Genomic DNA, 25140 nt, shown 5'->3' with positions numbered 1-25140 from the left:
ATAAAGATGGAGGAGAATTTTGATCCAGTTCCTCAGTCATTTAACCAGGAAGTGTTTCAGCTAAACGTAGCGCTGGGCGGGAATCGCTAGTGATTCCTGATTCCATTTGCTATCGCTTCATTTACACACATGACAACAGATTAACAGATATTTATGTGACATCAGTTTTGGTTGAATATTAAAGACATTCTCAGAAAATTATTTGAGAGCCCGTGGTCTCAGTGTTAGCCTCTAATGTGTGCGCCCACAGTCTCAGTGTTAGCCTCTAATGTGTGCGCCCACAGTCTCAGTGTTAGCTGCTAATGTGTGAGCCCACGGTCTCAGTGTTAGCTGCTAATGTGTGAGCCCACGGTCTCGGTGTTAGCTGCTAATTTGTGAGCCCACGGTCTCAGTGTTAGACTCTAATGTGTGAGCCCGTGGTCTCAGCGTTAGACTCTAATGTGTGAGCCCGTGGTCTCAGTGTTAGCCTCTAATGTGTGCGCCCACAGTCTCAGTGTTAGCTGCTAATGTGTGAGCCCACGGTCTCAGTGTTAGCTGCTAATGTGTGAGCCCACGGTCTCGGTGTTAGCTGCTAATTTGTGAGCCCACGGTCTCGGTGTTAGCTGCTAATTTGTGAGCCCACGGTTTCGGTGTTAGCTGCTAATTTGTGAGCCCACGGTCTCAGTGTTAGACTCTAATGTGTGAGCCCGTGATCTCAGCGTTAGACTCTAATGTGTGAGCCCGTGGTCTCAGTGTTAGCCTCTAATGTGTGAGCCCACGGTCTCGGTGTTAGCTGCTAATTTGTGAGCCCACGGTCTCAGTGTTAGACTCTAATGTGTGAGCCCGTGGTCTCAGCGTTAGACTCTAATGTGTGAGCCCGTGGTCTCAGTGTTAGCCTCTAATGTGTGAGCCCGTGGTCTCAGTGTTAGCCTCTAATGTGTGAGCCCACGGTCTCAGTGTTAGCTGCTAATGTGTGAGCCCACAGTCTCAGCGTTAGCCTCTAATGTGTGAGCCCACAGTCTCAGTGTTAGCCTCTAATGTGTGAGCCCACAGTCTCAGTGTTAGCCTCTAATGTGTGAGCCCGTGGTCTCAGTGTTAGCTGCTAATGTGTGAGCCCGTGGTCTTAACGTTAGCTGCTAATGTGTGAGCCCGTGGTCTTAGCGTTAGCCTCTAATGTGTGAGCCCACAGTCTCAGTGTTAGCCTCTAATGTGTGAGCCCGTGGTCTTAGCGTTAGCCTCTAATGTGTGAGCCCACGGTCTCAGTGTTAGCTGCTAATGTGTGAGCCCGTGGTCTTAACGTTAGCTGCTAATGTGTGAGCCCGTGGTCTTAGCATTAGTCTCTAATGTGTGAGCCCGTGGGCTTAGTGTTAGCTGCTAATGTGGGAGGGAATAAGGTTTTAAATAGTTGACAGGTGAATATAATGGTGAATGAAAACATCTGAATTTTCTGAGAGAACCTGATTTTGGACGGAAGCAACACAGGAAACCTTTCAGTATATATGCTAACATCTTGCAGAGCATTAGCAAGTCACGCAAGGGTACCGTCACTGTTATCTCCGGAAAAGGAAATGTATTAAAAAAATCTAAATTATACTAGTTCAATTTGAAATGATTCACATTGATTCATTTTTTAACCCAGATCTGTTTTTCAGTAATCTGAATCCCCCACACGTTTGTTTCTGCTGACTGCTCCACGCGGTGAATACAGCTCACTGATTGGCTGGAGGTCCCGTCCAGCAGCCGAGTCCGAAGTGTTCGCCACACCGATGGGAAGCAGAAAAAAGCTGCCAGAGTTCACAGCAGGGTGAACTTTCCTGGTCCTGCTCCTGGTCCATTTTCCCAAGTCCTGCAGGTGAGAACACTGCAATGAAGCGGGAGACGAGAACAAGTCACGTCTCCAGAAAGTCGTCGTCTTCAGGAAGAGTCGAAAATGGTCCAGGACCAACTGAACAGAACCAGAACCAGAAAACTCTGTGGACTTGGTTGTGGTGGGTCTGGAAGCAGTTTGTGGTGAGGTGATGGAGAGCAGGTGTATCAGGTGGAGACTGAGGCCCAGTCATTGAGGCGTAAAGGCTGTCTGGTCCTGGTTCTGGATGTGAATCATCATGGACAGACAGCATCACTTCCTGTCTGTCCACAGCTCTGGACCACGGCCGGCCTGCAGCAACCGGGCCACTGTCGGAAAACCGTCAGTGTCCCATCTGGTCCTGGTCCTGTGTCTGGACCTGGTCTTCCCTCTTCTCCCGCAGCAGCTTCTCTCGGTGGTCCTGGGGACTCGTGGCATGGTGTACGTGGTCCCAGTTCTGCTGCTGGTTGTTCTGGCGCAGCAGACTGGAGGACTTGTGGTAGGTGGCAGCTGAGAGGACAGGAGGACAAGAAGTTAAAGACCTTTTGACCTTCTGCTGTAGGTCAGTCGAGATACCATGACGAGGTCACTCACGGCTCATGCAGGTGACTTTGGGATCGTCCCATTGGCCGTTGGGCCGGCAGCGTATGGTGGGGGCGTGTCTCTGGATGAAGCCCCGTCTGCAGTGGTACCGGACCAGGGAGTTGATCTCGTAGCGAGGCTTCATGGCACCGAACACCTGAGCGTGTTTCACCACAGGGGGCTGGTCACATGACACTGCAGACAGGAAGCACAGCAGAGCGTCAACCAATGACGGCTTCTCATGAGAAAGCAGGTCACATGACTGCATCAGCTCACCTGTTCCCTTCTTGCAGGTGAAGGTCAGGTGGTAATTGCAGGGCACGTCGTTCCACTGTCCCCCCTCGTGCCAGATCATCACCACACAGTCTTCTCCGGACTGGAAGAAGCTGTCCGGCTGGTTCGGCCTCCAGTTGTCGTATTGCTGCCAGGACACAGTTTTTTCAGATTCAGAAAGATAAAAAGTTTCTCTCCAAACAGTCTGAAGGAGAGAAGAAGAGAGCTGGGAGGACAAACAAAAACACCAAACCAGGTCAGAAACTAAACTCAGGTCACATTTACTGGATGGATGATTGAGAGAAGTAAAGTCTCTCTGAACCTTCCCTATGAGATGATCAGTCTTTCCTCATCACGTTACAGGGTGTAGTTCACAGACGGACCACACGGTGGAGCTGCTGAGACAAAAATCAGCAGACTGAACCAACCGCGGCTTCAGCAGGTTAAACACGACAAGCACACGCCTGAAGTTTGTCTGACGCTCGGCCTCCTGCAGACAGGCAGATTTAAGCTACTTCCAGGTAGATTTCAGCTGCTTCCAGGTAGATTTAAGGTGCTTCCAGGTAGATTTCAGCTGCTTCCAGGTAGATTTCAGCTGCTTCCAGGTAGATTTAAGCTACTTCCAGGTAGATTTCAGCTGCTTCCAGGTAGATTTCAGCTGCTTCCAGGTAGATTTAAGCTACTTCCAGGTAGATTTCAGCTGCTTCCAGGTAGATTTAAGGTGCTTCCAGGTAGATTTAAGCTGCTTCCAGGTAGATTTCAGCTGCTTCCAGGTAGATTTCAGCTGCTTCCAGGTAGATTTAAGCTACTTCCAGGTAGATTTCAGCTGCTTCCAGGTAGATTTACGGTGCTTCCAGGTAGATTTAAGCTGCTTCCAGGTAGATTTCAGCTGCTTCCAGGTGGATTTAAGCTACTTCCAGGTAGATTTCAGCTGCTTCCAGGTAGATTTAAGCTGCTTCCAGGTAGATTTCAGCTGCTTCCAGGCAGATTTCAGCTGCTGCCAGGTAGATTTAAGCTACTTCCAGGTAGATTTCAGCTGCTTCCAGGTAGATTTACGGTGCTTCCAGGTAGATTTCAGCTGCTTCCAGGTAGATTTCAGCTGCTTCCAGGTAGATTTAAGCTACTTCCAGGTAGATTTCAGCTGCTTCCAGGTAGATTTAAGGTGCTTCCAGGCAGATTTAAGCTGCTTCCAGGTAGATTTCAGCTACTTCCAAGTAGATTTAAGGTGCTTCCAGGTAGATTTCAGCTGCTTCCAGGTAGATTTAAGGTGCTTCCAGGTAGATTTCAGCTGCTTCCAGGTAGATTTAAGGTGCTTCCAGGCAGATTTAAGCTGCTTCCAGGTAGATTTCAGCTACTTCCAAGTAGATTTAAGGTGCTTCCAGGTAGATTTAAGGTGCTTCCAGGTAGATTTCAGCTGCTTCCAGGTAGATTTAAGGTGCTTCCAGGCAGATTTAAGCTGCTTCCAGGTAGATTTCAGCTACTTCCAAGTAGATTTCAGCTGCTTCCAGGTAGATTTCAGCTGCTTCCAGGTAGATTTAAGGTGCTTCCAGGCTGATTTAAGGTGCTTCCAGGTAGATTTAAGCTGCTTCCATGTAGATTTAAGCTACTTCCAGGCAGATTTCAGCTGCTTCCAGGTAGATTTCAGCTGCTTCCAGGTAGATTTAAGCTGCTTCCAGGTAGATTTCAGCTACTTCCAGGTAGATTTAAGCTGCTTCCAGGTAGATTTAAGCTGCTTCCAGGTATATTTCAGCTACTTCTAGGTAGATGTAAGCTGCTTCCAGGTAGATTTCAGCTGCTTCCAGGTAGATTTAAGCTGCTTCCAGGTAGATGTAAGCTGCTTCCAGGTAGATTTCAGCTGCTTCCAGGCAGATTTAAGCTGCTTCCAGGCAGATTTAAGCTGCTTCCAGGTAGATTTCAGCTGCTTCCAGGTAGATTTCAGCTGCTTCCAGGTAGATTTAAGCTGCTTCCAGGTAGATTTCAGCTGCTTCCAGGTAGATTTAAGGTGCTTCCAGGTAGATTTAAGCTGCTTCCAGGTAGATTTCAGCTGCTTCCAGGTAGATTTAAGGTGCTTCCAGGTAGATTTAAGCTGCTTCCAGGCAGATTTAAGCTGCTTCCAGGCAGATTTAAGCTGCTTCCAGGTAGATTTCAGCTGCTTCCAGGTAGATTTAAGCTACTTCCAGGTAGATTTCAGCTGCTTCCAGTGGATTTCAGCTGCTTCCAGGTAGATTTAAGCTGCTTCCAGGCAGATTTAAGCTGCTTCCAGGTAGATTTGAGCTGCTTCCAGGTAGATTTGAGCTGCTTCCAGGTAGATTTCAGCTGCTTCCAGGCAGATTTCAGCTGATCCCAGGTAGATTTCAGCTACTTCCAGGCAAATTTAAGCTGCTTCCAGGCAGATTTAAGCTGCTTCCAGGTAGATTTAAGCTGCTTCCAGGTAGATTTAAGCAGCTTCCAGGTAGATTTAAGCTATTTCCAGGTAGATTTCGGCCCGGTAGATTGGCTCAGACCTGAGCTCACCTGTTACCTGCTGATGTAGAAACTGTGATTCATAGTGAAAAACATGAAGACGGCAGAATTTATTCTGCTGCTTCATCAGAAGAAGTCATGTTGTTAACTGTTGGGTCCATTTTCTGTCTCAGTAAATAAAAAGCATAAAACTTATTAAAATTCTTCGAGCAGTTTAGTTTGACTAGAACCCAGAAAAAACATTTTAAATGAGCAAAATGAAATGACTGTGAGGATATCTGTCCACATCTGTCCACCTCCAGCTGAATGTTTCCTTCTACTCGTCTCACCATCGGCCTGCTGTCCGTCCACCTGAAGTCCCTCTCAAACATCCGGTCGTTCAGCCCGATCCACTGGTAGTCGCTGCCCAGACCTGCACACACACATCCGTTAACTCGGTTAGCATGACTCAGTCCCACGTTAAACCTCAGTATCGTTGTCATGGAAACAGCACAGCCTCACGGTTGACGAAGATCTGCTCCTCCTGGGACAGGATGCTGGTCAGATGGGCTCCGTGCAGCCGACACTCTCTCTCAGCCGCGTCCCAGGTCCGTCGGTGGGTGAAGTACCGGTAGCAGTGGGACTGGAACTTCTGCCACCCAAACCCACAGACCTCCGTATCTATGGAGACAGAACCAGAACCGTTACAGGACCGTTACAGGAAGAGCTGGAGAAAGCCTGGAAGGTGAAGGCAACAGTGGTACAAGTGAGCACTGGGGGCCGTGTCCCCCACAATGGAGAAGAGGCTCCAACAGATAACTGGAGAACCATCAGACATCTCCATCCAGGAGAGAGCAGTCCTGGGAACAGCATGAGGAGTTCCCCAAGGCCTCATGTTGGCCCCAGTGTTGTTCAGCATCTACATCCTCCCACCAGCTCAGATCATAGAAACAAATCAAACATCTGACCATAGTTATCCTGACGACACCCAGGTCTATATTACTGTCTCACCAGGGGACTCTGGTCCCAGACAAAGGTTCAGTTCACATCTCGGTCAAATCTAAATGTGGATGTTCCCAATTTTTCTTTAGTGAAATAAATAAAAATGATTGTGTTTGGAACCGAAGATGAGTGTTTAAAGATTAGTGTCGATCTTCAGACAGCAAAGTTAAACAAAAGTATCGATCCAAAAATCTGAGCTAAATTTAACATCCATATTAAAGCAGGAACCAGATCAGCCTTTTACCCCCTGAAGAACAGATCTGGAATAAGGAGGCTGATGACTCAGCATAATTTAGAAAAACTTCATCGGTTTTTTTATGAAGGAGTTTTTACAGGTCTCTAAAATAATCCCTACGACACCTGCAACTAACTAATTTGACATGAACGTGTTGTCCCATACGGGCGTTTTGTCCCATTAGGACGTTTTGTCCCAATAGGGCGTTTTGTCCAATTAGGACGTTTTGTCCTATTAGGACATTTTGTCCTATTAGGAAGTTTTATCCTATTAGGGCGTTTTGTCCTATTAGGAAGCTTTGTCCTATTAGGGCGTTTTGTCCTATTAGGATGTTTTGTCCCATTATGGCATTTTGTCCCATTGGGGTGTTATATCCTATGAGGAAATTTTGTCCTATTAGGAAGTTTTATCCTATTAGGGAGTTTTGTCCCATTAGGACGTTTTGTCCTATTAGGACGTTTTGTCCTATTAGGGCATTTTGTCCTAATAGGGCGGTTTGTCCCATTGGGGCGTTTTGTCCCATTGGGACGTTTTGTCCTATTAGGAAGTTTTATCCTATTAGGGCGTTTTATCCTATTAGGACGTTTTGTCCCATTAGGACGTTTTGTCCCATTGGGGCGTTTTGTCCCATTGGGACGTTTTGTCCTATTAGGAAGTTTTATCCCATTAGGAAGTTTTATCCTATTAGGACGTTTTGTCCTATTAGGACGTTTTGTCCCATTAGGGCGTTTTGTCCTATTAGGACATTTTGTCCCATTAGGACGTTTTGTCCCATTAGGAAGTTTTGTCCCATTGGGGCGTTTTGTCCTATTAGGAAGTTTTATCCTATTAGGAAATTTTATCCTATTAGGGCGTTTTGTCCCATAAGGAAGTTTTGTCCCATTATGGCATTTTGTCCCATTGGGGTGTTATATCCTATGAGGAAATTTTGTCCTATTAGGAAGTTTTATCCTATTAGGGAGTTTTGTCCCATTAGGACGTTTTGTCCTATTAGGGCATTTTGTCCTAATAGGGCGGTTTGTCCCATTGGGGCATTTTGTCCCATTGGGACGTTTTGTCCTATTAGGAAGTTTTATCCTATTAGGGCGTTTTGTCCTATTAGGACGTTTTGTCCAATTAGGGCGTTTTGTCCTATTAGGACGTTTTGTCCAATTAGGGCGTTTTGTCCCATTGGGACGTTTTGTCCTATTAGGAAGTTTTATCCTATTAGGGCGTTTTATCCTATTAGGACGTTTTGTCCCATTAGGGCGTTTTGTCCTATTAGGACGTTTTGTCCAATTAGGGCGTTTTGTCCCATTGGGACGTTTTGTCCCATTAGGAAGTTTTATCCTATTAGGAAGTTTTATCCTATTAGGACGTTTTGTCCCATTAGGGCGTTTTGTCCTATTAGGGCGTTTTGTCCTATTAGGACGTTTTGTCCTATTTGAACGTTTTGTCACATTAGGACGTTTTGTCCCATTGGGACGTTTTGTCCTATTAGGAAGTTTTATCCCATTAGGAAGTTTTATCCTATTAGGATGTTTTGTCCTATTAGGACGTTTTGTCCCATTAGGGCGTTTTGTCCTATTAGGACATTTTGTCCCATTAGGACGTTTTGTCCCATTAGGAAGTTTTGTCCCATTAGGGCATTTTGTCCTATTAGGGCATTTTGTCCTATTAGGACGTTTTGTCAAATTAGAGTGTTTTGTCCTATTAGGAAGTTTTGTCCTATTAGGGCGTTTTGTCCTATTAGGACGTTTTGTCCAATTAGGGTGTTTTGTCCTATTAGGACGTTTTGTCCAATTAGGGTGTTTTGTCCAATTAGGAAGTTTTGTCCTATTAGGGCATTTTGTCCTATTAGGGGGTTTGGTCCCATTAGGACGTTTTGTCCCATTAGGGCCTTTTGTCCCATTAGGGCATTTTGTCCTATTAGGACGTTTTGTCCAATTAGGGTGTTTTGTCCTATTGGGATGTTTTGTCCTATTAGGGCGTTTTGTCCCATTAGGGCCTTTTGTCCTATTAGGGCATTTTGTCCTATTAGGATGTTTTGTCCAATTAGGGTGTTTTGTCCTATTAGGAAGCTTTGTCCTATTAGGGCGTTTTGTCCCATTAGGGCCTTTTGTCCTATTAGGGCATTTTGTCCTATTAGGGGGTTTGGTCCCATTAGGACGTTTTGTCCCATTAGGGCCTTTTGTCCCATTAGGGCATTTTGTCCTATTAGGACGTTTTGTCCAATTAGGGTGTTTTGTCCTATTGGGATGTTTTGTCCTATTAGGGCGTTTTGTCCCATTAGGGCCTTTTGTCCTATTAGGGCATTTTGTCCTATTAGGATGTTTTGTCCAATTAGGGTGTTTTGTCCTATTAGGAAGCTTTGTCCTATTAGGGCGTTTTGCCCTATTAGGGGGTTTTGTCCCATTAGGACGTTTTGTCCCATTAGGGCCTTTTGTCCTATCAGGGCATTTTGTCCTATTAGGACGTTTTGTCCAATTAGGGTGTTTTGTCCTATTAGGATGTTTTGTCCTATTAGGGCGTTTTGTCCCATTAGGGCCTTTTGTCCTATTAGGGCATTTTGTCCTATTAGGACGTTTTGTCAAATTAGGGTGTTTTGTCCTATTAGGAAGTTTTGTCCTATTAGGGCGTTTTGTCCTATTAGGACATTTTGTCCAATTAGGGTGTTTTGTCCTATTAGGGCACTTTGTACTGTTAAGACGTTTTGTCCAATTAGGGTGTTTTGTCCTAGTTGGATGTTTTGTCCTATTAGGGCGTTTTGTCCCATTAGGGCCTTTTGTCCTATTAGGGGGTTTTGTCCCATTAGGACGTTTTGTGCCATTAGGGCCTTTTTTCCTATTAGGGCATTTTGTCCTATTAGGACGTTTTGTCCAATTAGGGTGTTTTGTCCTATTAGGAAGCTTTGTCCTATTAGGGCGTTTTGTCCTATTAGAACATTTTGTGATGGATTATGATGACGATGAAAGTTCCCACTGATGTCCGTTTGAATCATCTGTAACTCAGTGTATTTGTTCTCTTGTCGGTTTATTTTGATCGCGTTCAGCTCATTTTGTTGCCTGATGTATGAAATGTGCTGTATAAATAAATAAGCCTGGACTGTGTTTAATGGTGGTACCGAGATTATTTATTCTAAGGCCATAAAACATATTTCAGTTAGATATTCATACATAAATATTTGTAACAATAAACTGATCATATTCCTGTTCTCTTTGTTCAATCGTCAGTTAAATAAGGAGTAAACTATTTGCAGATGATGGTGTTTTGTTTTTATTTACATCCCTGTCGGCAGCTTGGCACTCGGAGCTTCCAGTAAAGTCCCGTCTGGAACCAGGTTTAAGTGGTCTGAACCCATCCAGCTGATTGAGCTGCTCCAGTAGTTACTCAGCAGCTTTCATTAGTTTCCTTCTTCATTCTGCCGTTGCGGTCCAGCTGGGAATAAAGAGTTCTTTAACCCGCACAAACATCCAGTTGTGTGCAGGTTAGACACATTTAGCTCCATATACGATGACTTGAAGCCACATAATGCAGCAAACAATGGCTGCTTTGTTTTAGCGGCTACAGAATAATGTGGATGCCAGTAAAGTTGTAACAGAAAGTTGTTTGCTGTCAGCTTAATCACCACCTGGAGGGTCAGGTGAGGTCTGGAAGCCACGGCTCTGCTGGCAGCGACACATTCAGACGAATGCCGAGCGGAGAGCAGGAGGTCAAACCAAACCAGGCTGAATCCAGGAGAAGACGCCACGGCTTCAGTGCCACAGCTGCAAAAGCTTTCTGCTGGAATAATAGAGCAATTATCTGTTTTCTCCTTCTTTCCACTGGAAGAAAACTACAAGAGGACATCTGTGTCTCTGCCTATCAGGAAGGAAGGCTGCATGGTGAATTATCAGAATTTACATCCAACTTTCTACATTATGATGCACATTCACCTTCACCATGGATGCACATGGCTACACCCTGCAGACTGGGAATTTCAATCCAGGGTTTCCTCTTTTTCCCCCAGATGTATAAAAGAGAGGAATATGTGACATCTTTCACCCCTTTACCATGATAATGTTAGCCCAAAAAAGTTCACATTAGCTGCTTATTCCAAATCATTTTAGCAGCTAATAGCTTATAAAGACAGCATTAGCTGCCGCGCTCGCCTAAAGATCAATATGTTCTAGTTTCAGCATTAAAAAGATAAATATAGTTGCTATTTGGTTTTAACTACAATGCTAGTTTCAACATGAGATTTGCCTAATCTACATTAACCTGCTTATAACAGCATTAACCAAATAACTTTAGCTCATATTTTACCCAAAATATGAGAATGTTAGCACAATTAAGATGCGAGCTGCTTTGTTGCAGAGAAAAGTCCGTTTTAACAGTTAAATGAAACCAGAACCAAAACATCTCTTAGTGTGTAAACCCACTGGACACCTCAGTGCTGAGTCAGCATGCAGAGGATGAGGAAGGAGGAGGATCAGAGATGAGGCCACGCCTCCACGGAGGCTGGAGGCGGCCTCAGGCGGCCCAGAGACCCGGGCCATCAGCAGCAATCCTGGATCACCAACCCAAGCCCCCCCACCACGAAGACCACCCTGACCCCAACCAGAGGGCAGCAGAGGAAGGCCCCAGCCAGACCCCTCGTGGTCACGGGGCCCAGGTCCAAGTGGGCCAAGATCGGCAGCCACCAACCCTGCCAGGCACCGGCCATCCAGGGCGGCCTGAGTGAAGGGTCCAGGACCCCAAGAGTCCAGAGGTAGAGGCCACTTCTCTCTAGAAGGTGAGCTGCTGGCAGCAGAGGAGACCTTTTTTCTGCTTGAATGACTCATCGGTCAAAGTTACGTTCCCCTGAAAAATGCCCGTACCAGAACTGGACTGGAAATAAGGGAAAAACTGAAAACATCCAAAGAAAAAGTTTGAAAAACCTTCAGAAAGCTGGGTATCAATCAAAAATACTTTAGAATATTACAACAAAGAACACATGAGGACTGGATCAGGACTCTGGATCAGGACTGTTCATTGCTGACACACCTCTTTTCTAGCTGGTCGTTCTTGAAATGATTTGCTAGCAAATATGCTGTGGTAACGCATCATGGGAAGGGCTCTCTACAGGGGTGCCACAAGGCTCTGTGCTCGGACCCTCCTAATTTCATCATACTGTCATTTCTTCAACAAGATAATTTTGTTAGATTCACCCATGGACAGAGAAACGCCACCTTCAATGACCCTCATCATTCTTCATCCAGCCAATCACTCATCACATCTTCTGGATCGGTTCTACCTGGACTCCTGGATCGGTTCTACCTGGACTCCTGGATCGGTTCTACCTGGACTCCTGGATCGGTTCTACCTGGACCCCTGGATCGGTTCTACCTGGACTCCTGGATCGGTTTCTACCTGGACTCCTGGATCGGTTCTACCTGGACCCCTGGATCGGTTCTACCTGGACTCCTGGATCGGTTCTACCTGGACAGGGACTCTTCAGCTGTTTGTGATTCAGATGAAAACATCTGCTGAACGACTTCTGGTGAAACTGAAAGGAACAGATCCACGTAGACCAGTCTACCTCCACTGATACGTCCTGTCTGTCAGCGTAAACTGATCCACTGTCCTGGAACGCTTTAACCCTGGAGTCCACGGAGACCTCTGAACCTGCATCAGCTGCGGAGTCATAGCAGAAATATTGGAGGAGAGGCTGGAAGTGATTTGTCGAGGAGGCCCAGAGTTCTACATCATGCCAGTGTGCAGACACTGCTGCTTTATGTTCCAGAGTTCAGGGAATATTTCGAGCCGTTCAGGTGGTCTGACGGAGCTAAATCCTCCACCAACCCCTAACCTGATCAGACCTGAGCAGCTGACCAACCAGAGCACACCGAGCTCGAGTTTTTACAGAAAACATTCCCAGGATTCTATGAGAACTTGTGGAATGATCATCACGGATCATCTGAGGCCCATTTTAATAACAAATTTACCAAAATTCCCAACAGACAGCGAGGTCCTCCTCCAGAACAGAGGTCCCCAACCCTGGTCCTCAAGGCCCACTATCCTGCAGGTCTTAGATGTCTCCCTGCTGCAACACACCTGATTCAAATTAAACGGCTCTCTGACAGGCTCTGCACAAGTCTGCAACTGAGCCATTCATTTGAATCAGGTGTGTTGCAGCAGGGAGACATCTAAGACCTGCAGGATAGTGGGCCTTGAGGACCAGGGTTGGGGACCTCTGCTCCAGAAGGTCATTAAAGAAACTCGATCATGGTCCCTTCCAGACGATAAACCTCCAAAAGATTCTGGTTCGATTCCCTCTCTTAAGACCAAAACCCTTCCTGAGAGATCCGATCTGCTACCACGTTTCAGCTGGTTGGTGGAAAAACGAAGGAACGAAGATCAGATGGGTGGGTGGATGGATGTATGTATGGATGGATGGATGTATGGATGGATGGATGGATGGATGGACGGACGGACGGTTGAATGGATGGATGGACGGTCGGATGGATGATGGATGGATGGATGGATGGATGATGGATGGATGGATGGATGGATGGATGGACGGTCGGATGGGTGGATGGATGATGGATGGATGGATGGATGGATGGATGGATGGACGGTCGGACGGACGGACGGACGGATGATGGATGGATGGATGGATGGATGATGGATGGATGGATGGACGGTCGGATGGGTGGATGGATGATGGATGGATGGATGGATGGATGGATGGATGGATGGTCGGACGGATGGATGGATGGATGGATGGATGGATGGATGGATGGATGGATGGATAAGATGGGTGGATGGATGGATGGATGGATGGATGGATAGATGGGTGGATGGATGAATGTATGGATGGATGTATAGACGGGTGGATGGATGGATGGATGGATGGGTGGACGGTCGGATGGACCGATGGATGGATGGATGGATGGACGGACGGACGGACGGACGGATGATGGATGGATGGATGGTCGGATGGATGGATGGATGGATGATGGATGGATGGACGGTCGGATGGGTGGATGGATGATGGATGGATGGATGGATGGATGGATGGATGGACGGTCGGATGGGTGGATGGATGATGGATGATGGATGGATGGATGGATGGATGGACGGTCGGACGGACGGATGGATGGATGGATGGATGGATGGACGGTCGGACGGATGGATGGATGGATGGATAAGATGGGTGGATGGATGGATGGATAGATGGGTGGATGGATGAATGTATGGATGGATGTATGGATGAATAGACGGGTGGATGGATGGATGGATGGGTGGACGGTCGGATGGACCGATGGATGGATGGATGGATGGATGGATGGATGGACGGACGGATGGATGGATGGATGATGGATGGATGGATGGATGGATGGACGGACGGACGGGTGGATGGATGATGGATGGATGGATGGTCGGATGGATGGATGGATGATGGATGGATGGATGGTCGGATGGATGGATGGATGATGGATGGATGGATGGATGGATGGATGGATGGATGGACGGTCGGATGGACCGATGGATGGATGGATGGATGGGAAAAGAACCTGTTCATATGACAAAAACTTGTTGGGGTTTTCTCAAACTAAATCCAGACTTCTTCCAGAACCGTGTGAAGAACATGTTTTTCTTCAGTTCCAACCAGGGTCCGACATTAACGGTTGCCCGATTGCCCGGGGCAAGTAAAAATCGCTGCAGGGCAAGTAGAACCTTCACACGCATGCCCGGCTGGGCAAGTACCCACTTCGATTTTTTTCTATTGTCTATTTTGTCTCCTATGTCTCTCACACGAGGGGCCAGTTGCCGTGAGCTGCTCTTTATTTATGTGCTGTTGATTTTGATTGGGTGTCTCTGTTGACGTGCCGACCTCAGACGGTTCAGTCACGTGAGGTTACCAAACATGACAGAGAGCTCGAGAGGGAAATACGAAGCAGAAAAAAGAAAGAGAACTTTCCTGCCTTTGTGGAAGGACATTTATTCGTGGGTAGAATATGACGAAAAACTGCCAGGTATGTTTTGCACGGTCTGTAGAGAGTTCCCAACCAAAGCCGACAGAAAAGGATCTTTTTTCCGCGGAAACGACAGCTACAGAAGACAGAACTTGGAGAGCCATGCTAAATCCGTTTCACACTTGTCTTGTGTTGAGGCAAAAAGACGCCGGACTGTTCCCGGACTGATGGACCATTGTGTCCAAAAACTGTATGCGGATAGCCACAACCAGATAAAAAAAATGTCTTACCACTGCTTATCATGTCGCTAAAACGGAGCAGCCATTCGCGCAGTATACATCTCTTTTAAATCTCCAGGCGACAAATGGTGTTGACGTCGGGTCAAGATACGGGACCAATCAAGCATGCCGAAGGTGAGTGATTGTCTAACTGTCATGTTAACTGTTACCTCAACTTTTTACCTTATGTCCTCAGACTTAATTGCACAGCCACAGAGCTACAAGCTAACTTTAAATGCTAAATGCAGCAGGACAAGAGACACGGTCATGCGACAGAGTGCATTAGGTGTTTTTCTAACATTGACTACGGTACTTATTTGCTATATCGATTCCAGATTCATTAGAGTCATCTATGATGACATCTGGGAGCCCAGCTTTAACCAAATTAAGGCAGCCAAATTCATCAGTGTTCTGGCTGATGCTGCTACGGATGTCAGTGTGAGGGGCCTGGAGGGGATTTACGTAAGGTTAATGAAAGACGGACAGCCAAACAACGTCTTTGTAGCTGTGGAAGAATTAAAACATGCCACTGCTACAGGACACTGTGAGGCCATTAACTGTGGTAAGATGTTGCATGTGTAAATGAGTTTAAAAATTAAGTAAGGTGAAGTAGCGGTGTACATATTTTTTGTGCACAATGACAGCTATTTCTATAGCTTCTGGCTATAATTAAGTAAGTACACTAATGTGAACTGTCCTTTCAAATAAATAAATAAAAAAACCACATTTTAAGACATTGAATCTTTGATATCACTTTAACCATCCATGCTTTTAGCCCTACAGAAAGCTGGACTACATGACTGGAAGATGAAAACGGTTGGCTTTGGGTCTGATGGGGCTGCTGTGATGGTGGGACGACATGGGGGAGTGTCAGCCCTTCTGCGACAAGAGATTCTGGTTAACATTCAGTGCCTTGGTCATGGATAGGAACTGGCAGCGATGGATACCATCAACCAACATGCCAACATGAAGAAAGTAAGTGAAACTGATAAATGTTAGTATCAGTTGTTAGTGTACTTAGACAGACGTGACAAGTGAAAAGAAAGGAAAATAATAATAATGTATTGTGATTTTCTGTACAGGTAACTGACCTACTGCAGGGCCTGTACAAGCAATACCACTATTCACCCAAGGCCTGGAGGGAGTTATGTGAATTAGCAGAGGTCCTCGAGATGAAGATCTGGAAGTCGACAAATCTTAGAGGGACAAGATGGCTCCCCCACATTGAAAAAGCCCTCAATACCTTGATGAAAGACTACATTCCAGTCCTGACCCACATGGAGAATACACTTGAAACAAGGTACACCATGATGAGCAACATGATGCAATTCAGAATAACTGCATCATTTTAAGTTCATGTCTTTAACATTTTTTTTATTCTCCCTAAGATCAGCCAGTGCCGACATACTTGGAAGAGCCAGGCAGTGCATACAAGTGCTGAAGGACTACAGACAGCTGCTGTTTGTGGTGTTAGTGTAAGATATTCTGCATGTTCTGAGTTGGTAAGTGTTCACAGTCTTAATACCTTAACTAATGAGGTTGTATTTTAGTAGACATTACTGGGTGGCTGGTTCTCTGGAGCTTGCTTATATGTCCAGTAATTTCATGGCAGATTAGTATTCATGTTAGTTTTGGTGATCCACTGATTGATCTTTGTCCCCTCAATGGTTGTTCAATTACAGTCTAAGCTTGAAGCTACAGGAGGATGGGGTGACCTTGCCCAGTGCCTTACATGCATTTGAAACAGCACTACCGTCATTGACAAGCATGGCCACATCCCCAGGAGAGTTCCTAGAGCGCTTCTTGGAGGACACAGAGGATGGACAATTCCACTCTGTGCCCCTCTTCAACTTTAGTCAGGAGAGCAGAGATAGGTTTGACAGGTCTAAAACAAACGATTCTTCTGTCATCCCACTTATGTTTGTATGTTTGTTGTTGCAAGAACTTTGATTGTTCTTATTCATACATTCTTACTCATAAGGCTATTAGACAGGTCAAAGCAATGTTTTCCTCTGATTTCATTCAAATGGCCTGTTCTCCTCCATTCCCAACTCAAATTATGTCATTCATTTTATGTCACAGAATGAAGAATGAACTGCTGGACACAGTCCATGAAAGTCTGCGATGTGGAGTCTGATGAAGTCTTGAAGGCAGCTTCCAATCTTGCAGATCCAAGAGAGTGGCCCTCAGACAAGCAGGACTTGGCCCACTATGGCAGTGACTTCCTCCATACACTCACTGGCCACTTTGCTGAAATACTGGACCGCAGTGGCTGCAATCGCCAAAGGGCAAAGTATCATGAATGGCCAGCTGCCAAGGTCCTGATTAAGTCCCTGCCACCGAGCCAGCAAGCCAGGGCATGGGAGGATTTTCTTCTCTACCCAGAAAGAAAAAAGACTTTCTCCAACCTCCTGATGGTGGTGGAGTTGGTCTTGGTCCTGCCACTGTCCACTGCAGCATGTGAGCGTGGCTTCAGTGCAATGAAAAGAATAAAATCTGACTGGAGGAGCCAGCTATCTGTTAAAATGTTGGCCAAGTTAATGTTTTTGGCTATTGAAGGCCCTTCAGTGCAAGATTTTAACAGTGATCGGGCATTAAACAGGTGGCTCACATGTTCAGACAAGGCACGGAGGGTGTAACGTATTACACTTACACATACATACGGGAATTGTATTGTTATTTGTTAAAATGTTTTTCAATGCATGTCACTGTAATGACATATAAAATAAATAGTGTTTTCTGAAGGAAGAAGTGTTGTGTAGTGTTGTGTACAATCAACAGGAAATGTATTTTAGTAGGATATAAGTCGTGAGCAAAAGTTTGCATGACACTGCCAGAAAGAAGACCTCTTAGGCAGGGCAAGTAAGGATTTTGATGGGGCAAGTAGACTTGAGAAGTACTTGCCCGGCAGGGCAAGTAGGAAAAAACCTTAACGTTGGACCCTGCCAACACTTTAATCTTTCTATCCTTCAGAACCGGTCTGAGTAACCGGGTCAAAGTACCAGAGGACTGAAGAGCAGGAAGACAAGATCACGTGATTCAGATAAACGCTGAGAAGAGTCTGAAGAAGAACCAGGTTCTGACCTTGTTCACAGAGCTCTCCGGAGTAGCTGGGCAGGCAGAGGCAGGTGAAGGAGCTGATCCCGTCCAAACAGGTGGCGCCATTCAGACACGGGTTGGAGTGGCACTCGTCCACGTCTGCAGACAAACAACCCGACCCAGTTACTAACCCTCACCGGCCTGTTGGTCCGGGACCAGCCCGGTTCAGTACCTGTTTCACAGAACCGTCCAGTGAATCCAGGTGGACACACACACATGTTTTCATCTCCTTTCTGGAAGCAGGATCCTCCGTTCTGACAAACATCAAAGGAGCATGGCAGGAGATCTGAAACAACAGGAGGAAATGAGAAGTTCTGGAAGGTTCTGCAGCTCTCTGGGCCTTTACAGCAGGTCTGGACATGGACCCAAACCAGATCGGCTGAGACCACATACCTCTGACGATGACAGTGGGGTCGGAGCTGGTCCTCAGCAGCTCGATAATCTCAGTCTCTTCGGGTTTCAGTGGGAGGGACTCCACCAGAGAGGTTTCATAACCCCCCAATCCCTCCTCTGGTAGGGGAGCCGTGGACGGGCCGGGGGTCAGGGCCCACTGAGGGACGGAGTGGGGGCTGTGGTCAAAGGTGTAGAAGGGAGAGGAGGTGGAAAGGGTGATGTGGTTCACGCTCTGGACCGAGCTGGTGGAGGACAGTTCTGTGTGGGGGTCAGAGGTTCTGGTTGGAGGTTGTGGTTGGTGATCTATGATGGGGGGTCTAATCGTAGTCCGGTGTGAGACTGGGTCCTGGGATTTTGTGGTAGTTTCATCTCTCACTACTGCCACAGCTGGTAGAACTTTAACTCTGACCTCTCCAAGTGGGTCATCCGGACCACCCTGCTGCCCGGAGGACTCTCCAGACACCTGCTCTGTACCTGAACCTGACTCTGAGTCTGCATCGGCAGCAGGTGGAGGCTGCTGTGTGTGGGGGGTGGAGTCACTGGGCGTCTCAGGAGAGTAAACATCTTGTCCAAAGGCGCTGTCCTCTCCAGAAACAGAACCTTCAACTTCCCAGGTCGGGACACAGGAGGTGGTCTTCTGCTGCTTGGTGTCTGGGATAGCAGTGGGAGCCTCTGTTTCTCCAAGTTCGGTCTCATCAGTCCTCACACCTGATAGGTCGCCTGCACCTGGGGTGGGAGGAGCAGAGCCTTCCATCTTCTCGTAGGTGACGCCACCTTTGGGGACGGGCTGAGAGACTCCAGCATGGACTGGACCTGATGTTGTTGGTGACATCAGTGGAGAATTTGTGGAGGTTTGATCTGGACCGCCTGGGAAGATTTCAGGGACAGTGTCTCCATCACGTGCTGGACCTGAAGCTCCATCTCGATCCGGATCAGTTCCTTCATCACTGGTTTTCTCTGTCTGGACGTGGATGGCATTGTATTCAAACAGGGTCACGTCCTCTTTCTGCTCCACATCTTCCTCCACTGGAACAGATGTGACCATCTCAAACTGATCTCCTCTGGCTTCTTCTGGAAGCTGGGGCTCAAAGGTCATCTGGATGGATCAGGGAAGAAGAGTCCATGAAGAAAAGTCAGCAACACAGTTTATCCTGTCTACATCTCACAGACTGCCCTGGATGGATGGATGGATGGATGGATGGATGGATGGATGGATGGATGGATGGATGGATAAGATGGGTGGATGGATGGATGTATGGATGGATAGATGGGTGGATGGATGGATGTATGGATGGATGGATGGATGGATGGATGGACGGGTGGATGGAAAAATGTAAACTTCTGAACAAACAACTGACAGAAGTTTTTGTTGGATTTTTAGAAATCCATCCATCCATCCCTCTTATCTGGGTTCAGGATGGGGGCAGCAGCCTAAGCAGGGAAACCCAGGTCTTACCCAGGGTCTCATCCTCATGGGAGGTGTCCGCCCCTCGAGGCCATACCACCTTGGCGACCTCAGCACTGGACATAAGAGATCCAGATCTGAGACTGGCAGCCCTTGAAGTTGGCCTCAGAGTCAAGGTCGGCAGCCTCCCATCACCACTGTACACATGACCTCTACAAACTCCACATCTGAGTTTTATTCTCCATGACCACCGAAGCCCTGCTCTGCTTAGCCTGCCAGTACTTCTCAGCTGCCTCTGGAATCCCTCGGGTCAGAAAGGACTCCTTCAGCTTGACGGCATCCTTCACCACGGTGACAGGCACCGATGACCTTACAGCCACAGATCCGGCTGGCCATCTTGACAATGGAGGCATGGAACACTAATAATAATAATACTAATGGATTAGATTTATATAGCGCTTTTCAAGGCACCCAAAGCGCTTTACATTGTGTGAATCCATTATTCATCCACTCCTCACTCATACCTGGTGATGGTAAGCTACGTGTGTAGCCACAGCTGCCCTGGGGCAGGCTGACGGAAACGTGGCTGCCAGTCTGCGCCTACGGCCTCTCCGACCATCACCGAACATTCATCCACACATTCATACACCAGCATGGCCAACACTGTACAATGTCCCATGCCTCATTCAAGACGTGGCTGAAGCTCTGCTGTGGGTGGGGACCGAAACTCTATCTGACAGGGGACTCCGCCAGACATTCCCAGCAGACCCTCACAACACGCTTGGGTCTGCCAGGCCTGCCTGACTGGCATCCTCCCCCACCATCTGAGCCAACCCACCACCAGGTGGTGATCAGTTGACAGCTCCGCCCCTCTCTTAACCCCGAGTGTCCAGAACATGCAGCCGCAAGTCCGACGATACGACACCAAATTCAATCAAACTGAGGCCTAGAACAGGGCTCCTCAATCCTGATCCTTGAGACCAGGTGTCCTGCAGGTCTTAGAAGTTTCCCTGCTACAACACACCTGATTCAGACTTGTGTGTTGTAGCAGGGAAACGTCTAAGACCTGCAGGACACCTGGTCTCAAGGATCAGGATTGAGACCTAAAGTGTCCTGGTGCCAGGTGCACATGTGGACACACTTATGCTTGAACATGGTGTTTTTAATAAGCAATCTGTGCCAAGTAAGAAAGTCCAATAAAACACCATTCAAGTTCATATCGGGGGTGGGGGGTGGGTTCCATCCAATCACGCCCTCCAGGTCTCACTGTCATTGCCCACGTGAGCATTGAAGTCCCCTAGCAGAACTCTGAACTGCTGTTTGGTGCATAGGAACAGCCAACAGCCAGGCCACCTTCTCAGTTCACACTGCACCTGACCCCTACACGGCCCCTCCCAGAGGTGGTGATCTGACAGAAGGAGGGGCCAATGTCACCCTTTCAGGCTGAGCCCGACCAGGCCCCAGGGGCAAAGGCCCTGCCACCAGGTGCTCACCTCCATTCCCACCTCCAGGTCTGGCTCCAGAGGGGGGCCACAGTAAAGTGGAATACACTGGAATCATCAGTTGTCTCAACTCTCCAGGTTTAGTCTGTACCTCATGTTTTCCATTGAGAAAACTGATTGCTGTAGGCACCCCGGTGGAAGAAGGTCCGAAAAGGTCGGAGTTCCCGCTGCCCAGGACACCCTCACTGGTCAGCTGTGTGAGTCCAGGGATCTGTGGGAAGGGGGAGCCATTCACGGGCTGTTTGAGGAAATCCAGGACACGCTCCACTGGAAACAGGAAAGAGACACGGACAGGAAACCAACCCGTCAACCCTGGGATGGACTTTTAAAGGTCAGCTGGGGAAATGTATAAATAAAGTTTGAATGAATGATACTGTGACTTCCCTTTTAACATTTCTCCATCATTTAAAAAGGGATGCAGTTTATTAATTTTTGAAAAACGTGTATTTTCCATCTTTGTTGGCTTGTTGGGACTTGTGTTTTTATTTGTGGAGGGAACAGATTCTTTTCTAAACTTCACATTCTGATTTAAGATGTAAATATAACGGAAAAAAAGATCTTTGAAAGTCGATTTGTTTTTCTCAACTCTTCAATCATCTGACAATGCCTCTACACACAACTTTATTACTTTAACTTAAACATTAACTCGTGGCATTCTCCAGTAAAATCTTCTGCAGCTCCCAGTCCGCTGGTCTGATCCCACAGCAGCTCCTCTCTGATATTGATTAAAATGAGCCAAAAAGGGTTTTTGGATGGTAAACAGTCTCCGGCTCTGTGTTTGTCATGATGAAGGTCAGTCGCTGCCAGTGGCTGCTCTGAAACAATGCAAGCTTGTGTCTCCTCATTAAGACTTTATGGTGCACATGGGAGCGACGACGTGGGAAGAGAAGCAAAACTACACCGAGTGTGAAACAATCTGAGACCTGAACACTGAGAAACAACCACAAAAGTTTACCAGAAATCAAGTCAAGGACGCACTCAGACTCAAACTCAAAACACACCGACCAGAAACAGAGATGAAGATAAACTGCAGGAAGACAGAAACACAACTAGAAAAATACATTAAACAACTACACACCTCAGCTGCACAAACAATACACACACAAAACAAGAAGCTACAGATGCAGAAAAACTCAGAAGTTATGAAACGCCCACCTGAAATACAAAAAACAGACACCAGATAATAAACAAGCAGAGATTCACGTTTTACAGAAACAAACTTCATTTTACACAAATTTACGAAGAAAGTCTGAATTTTCCTCCTGACGCTGCTGAGAGGTGATTCAGGTTAGCTCCACAATTAGCATTAGCATAACTAGCATCACACGGACTACAGCAATGGAAGGAAGCAACTTCAAAACAACCAGATGCAGCAACATGTTACACGTCTGACAGAAGCCAGACCAGAGCATTGTGGGTAAAACAACCAAACCATAAGCACATGTAGGGCAATAGGTGGCTCTGGTTGGGAGAAATGTCTCACGGTCAGACGTGGAAGACCTTGGTAAAAGTTCTGATAGAAATCTGATCAACCCAAGAACACTAGGATCTGATGCAGCTCCACGTTCTATTGTGATGGAAACCAAAGCTGTTCTGCATTAACCAACAGATTAACTAGTTTTCTTCTTCCCTGGTTGTCTCGTCTTCTCTTTCAGGAATTCTTGGTACAGTGCCTCTTCTGGCGGAGAGTGGAACACGGCATTTGAAAGGTCATGCAGCCTGAACACAATCTCAGTCCAAAACAAGCTGCAACCTCCGGCGGTAAAATGTGTATTAATCCTAAAATGGATTTTGTACCAGGCTTTAGACATGTTTATTTCTGCTGTGAAGTTGTTCTTTTTAACATGGGAGTCTATGGGGATTTGCTCTGTTTTGGAGCCCCTAGTGGATGAGGGGGGAAATGCAATTTTTAGCGCTTCTGCATTGGATTCAAATTTTAACGGCGCAGGTTGCTGCTTGGTTAATTAGAGTGAATTTTGGTTTTTAATCTTGAAATTTGGCATAATTAGGGGCGTGCCCTTCTGACTGACAGGTATCCAATATCCATAGCAAGAAGGTAGAGTGCAGCACAACCGCGGTTTTTAGCCGGCTAACAACGCGCCTTAGCTTTAGCCTGCGTACCTTCATTAGCTGGTTAGCTCACGTTAGATCCGAGTTGGCTCAGTTAGCTCTTAGCTACAGGCAGCTCGGAGTTTGATAGACGTCAATCATCCAGCCCACGCTCACAGCTCCCCTTCCAGCTCCACCACTTTCCCCATTTTTGGATTTTCCGGTAGCAGCAGCAGGCGTGATGCTGCCAAGATGGCGATGGTAGTAACCGCCCAACAAGCTTCACATTTGCTCTTCAGAAACCTACGGGTGACGTCATGGAAGCTCTGCCCATCTTTTATATGCAGACTATGGTCCAAAAGAATACACACACACACAAACCCAACTGAACCGAGTCCCCAGTCGTATCGAGTCTAGCGGACTATCCTGGTGTGAATGCACCCTTAGTTGTTGAAGAATCTACCAATGCACTCATGCACAAAGCTGCAGCAGCACGAAGAGACGGAACCACAAAATGATGCAAAGACAAACACAAAGAAGCAGAAAAGCATCTGTGGCTCTCCTCATTGTTCTATACTCAACCAAGACAGCAACCAATCCAACAGGATGCACATCTCTCAGTGTTGGCCCACAGGAGTCCACGGGTCACAGGTCCTGCTACCACAGAGCCTGTTCACAGCCTATGGACTCGCGGGGAAACAGGAAGTATTTTCTGTGATTCAGCCTCCAACGAGACATTTAAATGTGCGCTTTTTAACCTCCTGAAGACAGCAGAGACTAATGGCTCCATCAGAGCAGACGTTTGTCTTGGTTTGTGTGAGAAAAAGACAGAAAGATGAAACATCGGTCTGACTGTGAAGCTGAGATGACTCCCAGCGGAGTTACAGTGATGCATTCACAGCTTAGCTCCACCACAGCAGAGATGACTGGCTCCATCGTTTCCACATCTGGAGAACGTTCAGGGTACAAACACAAAGACAATAAAACATTAGCTGTTTCCTAAAGGGGCAACAAACAAACCCAAATCAGCTGCAGATAATTACTCTGAAGTCCCCGACAGCACATCATGAAACCACCAACACAAACGTTAGGCCTGACAGGCAGAAACCTCTGGCTTCCACAACACCAACGGCCTGAGGAGGAAGCAGGAAGGTACATTCCTCCTCACGTAGGCGCGAATATGAGGATGAGCTGCAGTTCAGTCCAGGTCAGAGAACAGAGGACTCGTCTGTTCGTCCAGGCTTCCAGCTGGACCAGCCAGCAGGATGCCGCTTCTTCTGGTTCAACTGGTCTGTTTGGATCACCTGGTTAATACGATTCAACTGGTTCACTTCAATTTATCACAGCTAGTTTATCTGCTGGAACTGGCTTATCTGGTTAATGTGACAGCTGACCATACTCACCTCTTTTACTCTCTAAACTCTAAACTTGCAGGTTTGTCAGGAAACATCACAAATCAAAGCAGCATTAGTTTCCAAACCACGTTTTTCATGACTCAGCGTGCACGTGCTAAATGTTGAATAAATACTTATTAAAAAGGGGAGCATTAAGCCACAACGTCTGGCATCAGGCGGCATCATCTAACCTCAGATCAGTGACGTCTGGTCCATCGTTCACAGTGCATCACTTTCATATTCTCCTTCCTTCCTCTGTTTTTATATTTGAGGCGAACGGGTGATTTTCGTCATTTTTGCATACATCACTCGTACATGCTGTAATTGCTTCTGCTGGTGAGAAAGCTAAGCTGTCAACTGAAATATGCAGTGGATCAGTCTCTACCAAGAAAATTAGGGCGATTCTGGACGGTTATTGTGTATTTGTATCGTTATAACAAGAAGACATGCATGCGTTTTACTGGTTTCCCATAAAGAAAAACCATCAAACTGCCTGGATCGAGTGATCGGCCGGGCAAAATTGCCCAGAAAGTGTTGTGATATGTGATGATGTATTATGTGAATGTGTTGTAACAGCAGAGGGCGCTACTGAACATACCTGCTAATGTGACTATATAAGCTAGTGGGCATGAAGAAGTGAGGCTCACCCGACAGTATGTATGGACGTTTGATCATTGAGCACAATAAAGTTCAGAGAGTAAGCTCATTTGATCTGCAATGGTGCCTCCTCATTGACAGAACA

General features: G+C 46.8%; 1 protein-coding gene and 1 long non-coding RNA gene across 4 annotated transcripts in view; one reads left to right on the top strand and one right to left on the bottom strand.

The window, feature by feature from the left end:
* Window positions 1-307: 307 nt before the first annotated feature.
* The window catches only part of vcanb (versican b), a 56912-nt gene continuing 32079 nt past the window's right edge, over window positions 308-25140 (bottom strand). Inside the window, exons 9-17 of the mRNA XM_041970033.1 lie at window positions 21047-21222; window positions 18049-19144; window positions 17828-17941; window positions 17641-17754; window positions 5645-5803; window positions 5473-5555; window positions 2684-2828; window positions 2420-2602; window positions 308-2335 (exon numbers count right to left, since the gene is read on the bottom strand). Coding sequence (XP_041825967.1) covers window positions 2169-2335; window positions 2420-2602; window positions 2684-2828; window positions 5473-5555; window positions 5645-5803; window positions 17641-17754; window positions 17828-17941; window positions 18049-19144; window positions 21047-21222 — 2237 coding nt within the window. The 3' untranslated portion in view covers window positions 308-2168. The remainder of the gene's footprint in view (window positions 2336-2419; window positions 2603-2683; window positions 2829-5472; window positions 5556-5644; window positions 5804-17640; window positions 17755-17827; window positions 17942-18048; window positions 19145-21046; window positions 21223-25140) is intronic.
* Window positions 13978-16831, top strand: LOC121630047. 3 transcript variants are annotated; one of them, XR_006008470.1, is made up of 6 exons: window positions 13978-14691; window positions 14892-15118; window positions 15332-15531; window positions 15639-15856; window positions 15945-16058; window positions 16239-16831. It is a non-coding gene; the product is annotated as an uncharacterized LOC121630047 (long non-coding RNA). The 3 variants fall into 3 exon arrangements; XR_006008471.1 differs by having other exon boundaries at window positions 13978-15118; window positions 16239-16439; window positions 16639-16831; XR_006008469.1 differs by having other exon boundaries at window positions 13978-15118.

Source organism: Melanotaenia boesemani, chromosome 19 (assembly GCF_017639745.1).
Source record: "Melanotaenia boesemani isolate fMelBoe1 chromosome 19, fMelBoe1.pri, whole genome shotgun sequence".
Classification (NCBI taxonomy): domain Eukaryota; kingdom Metazoa; phylum Chordata; class Actinopteri; order Atheriniformes; family Melanotaeniidae; genus Melanotaenia; species Melanotaenia boesemani.
Note: the sequence above shows the minus strand (reverse complement) of the source record. Positions and strands in the feature narration are given on the sequence as shown.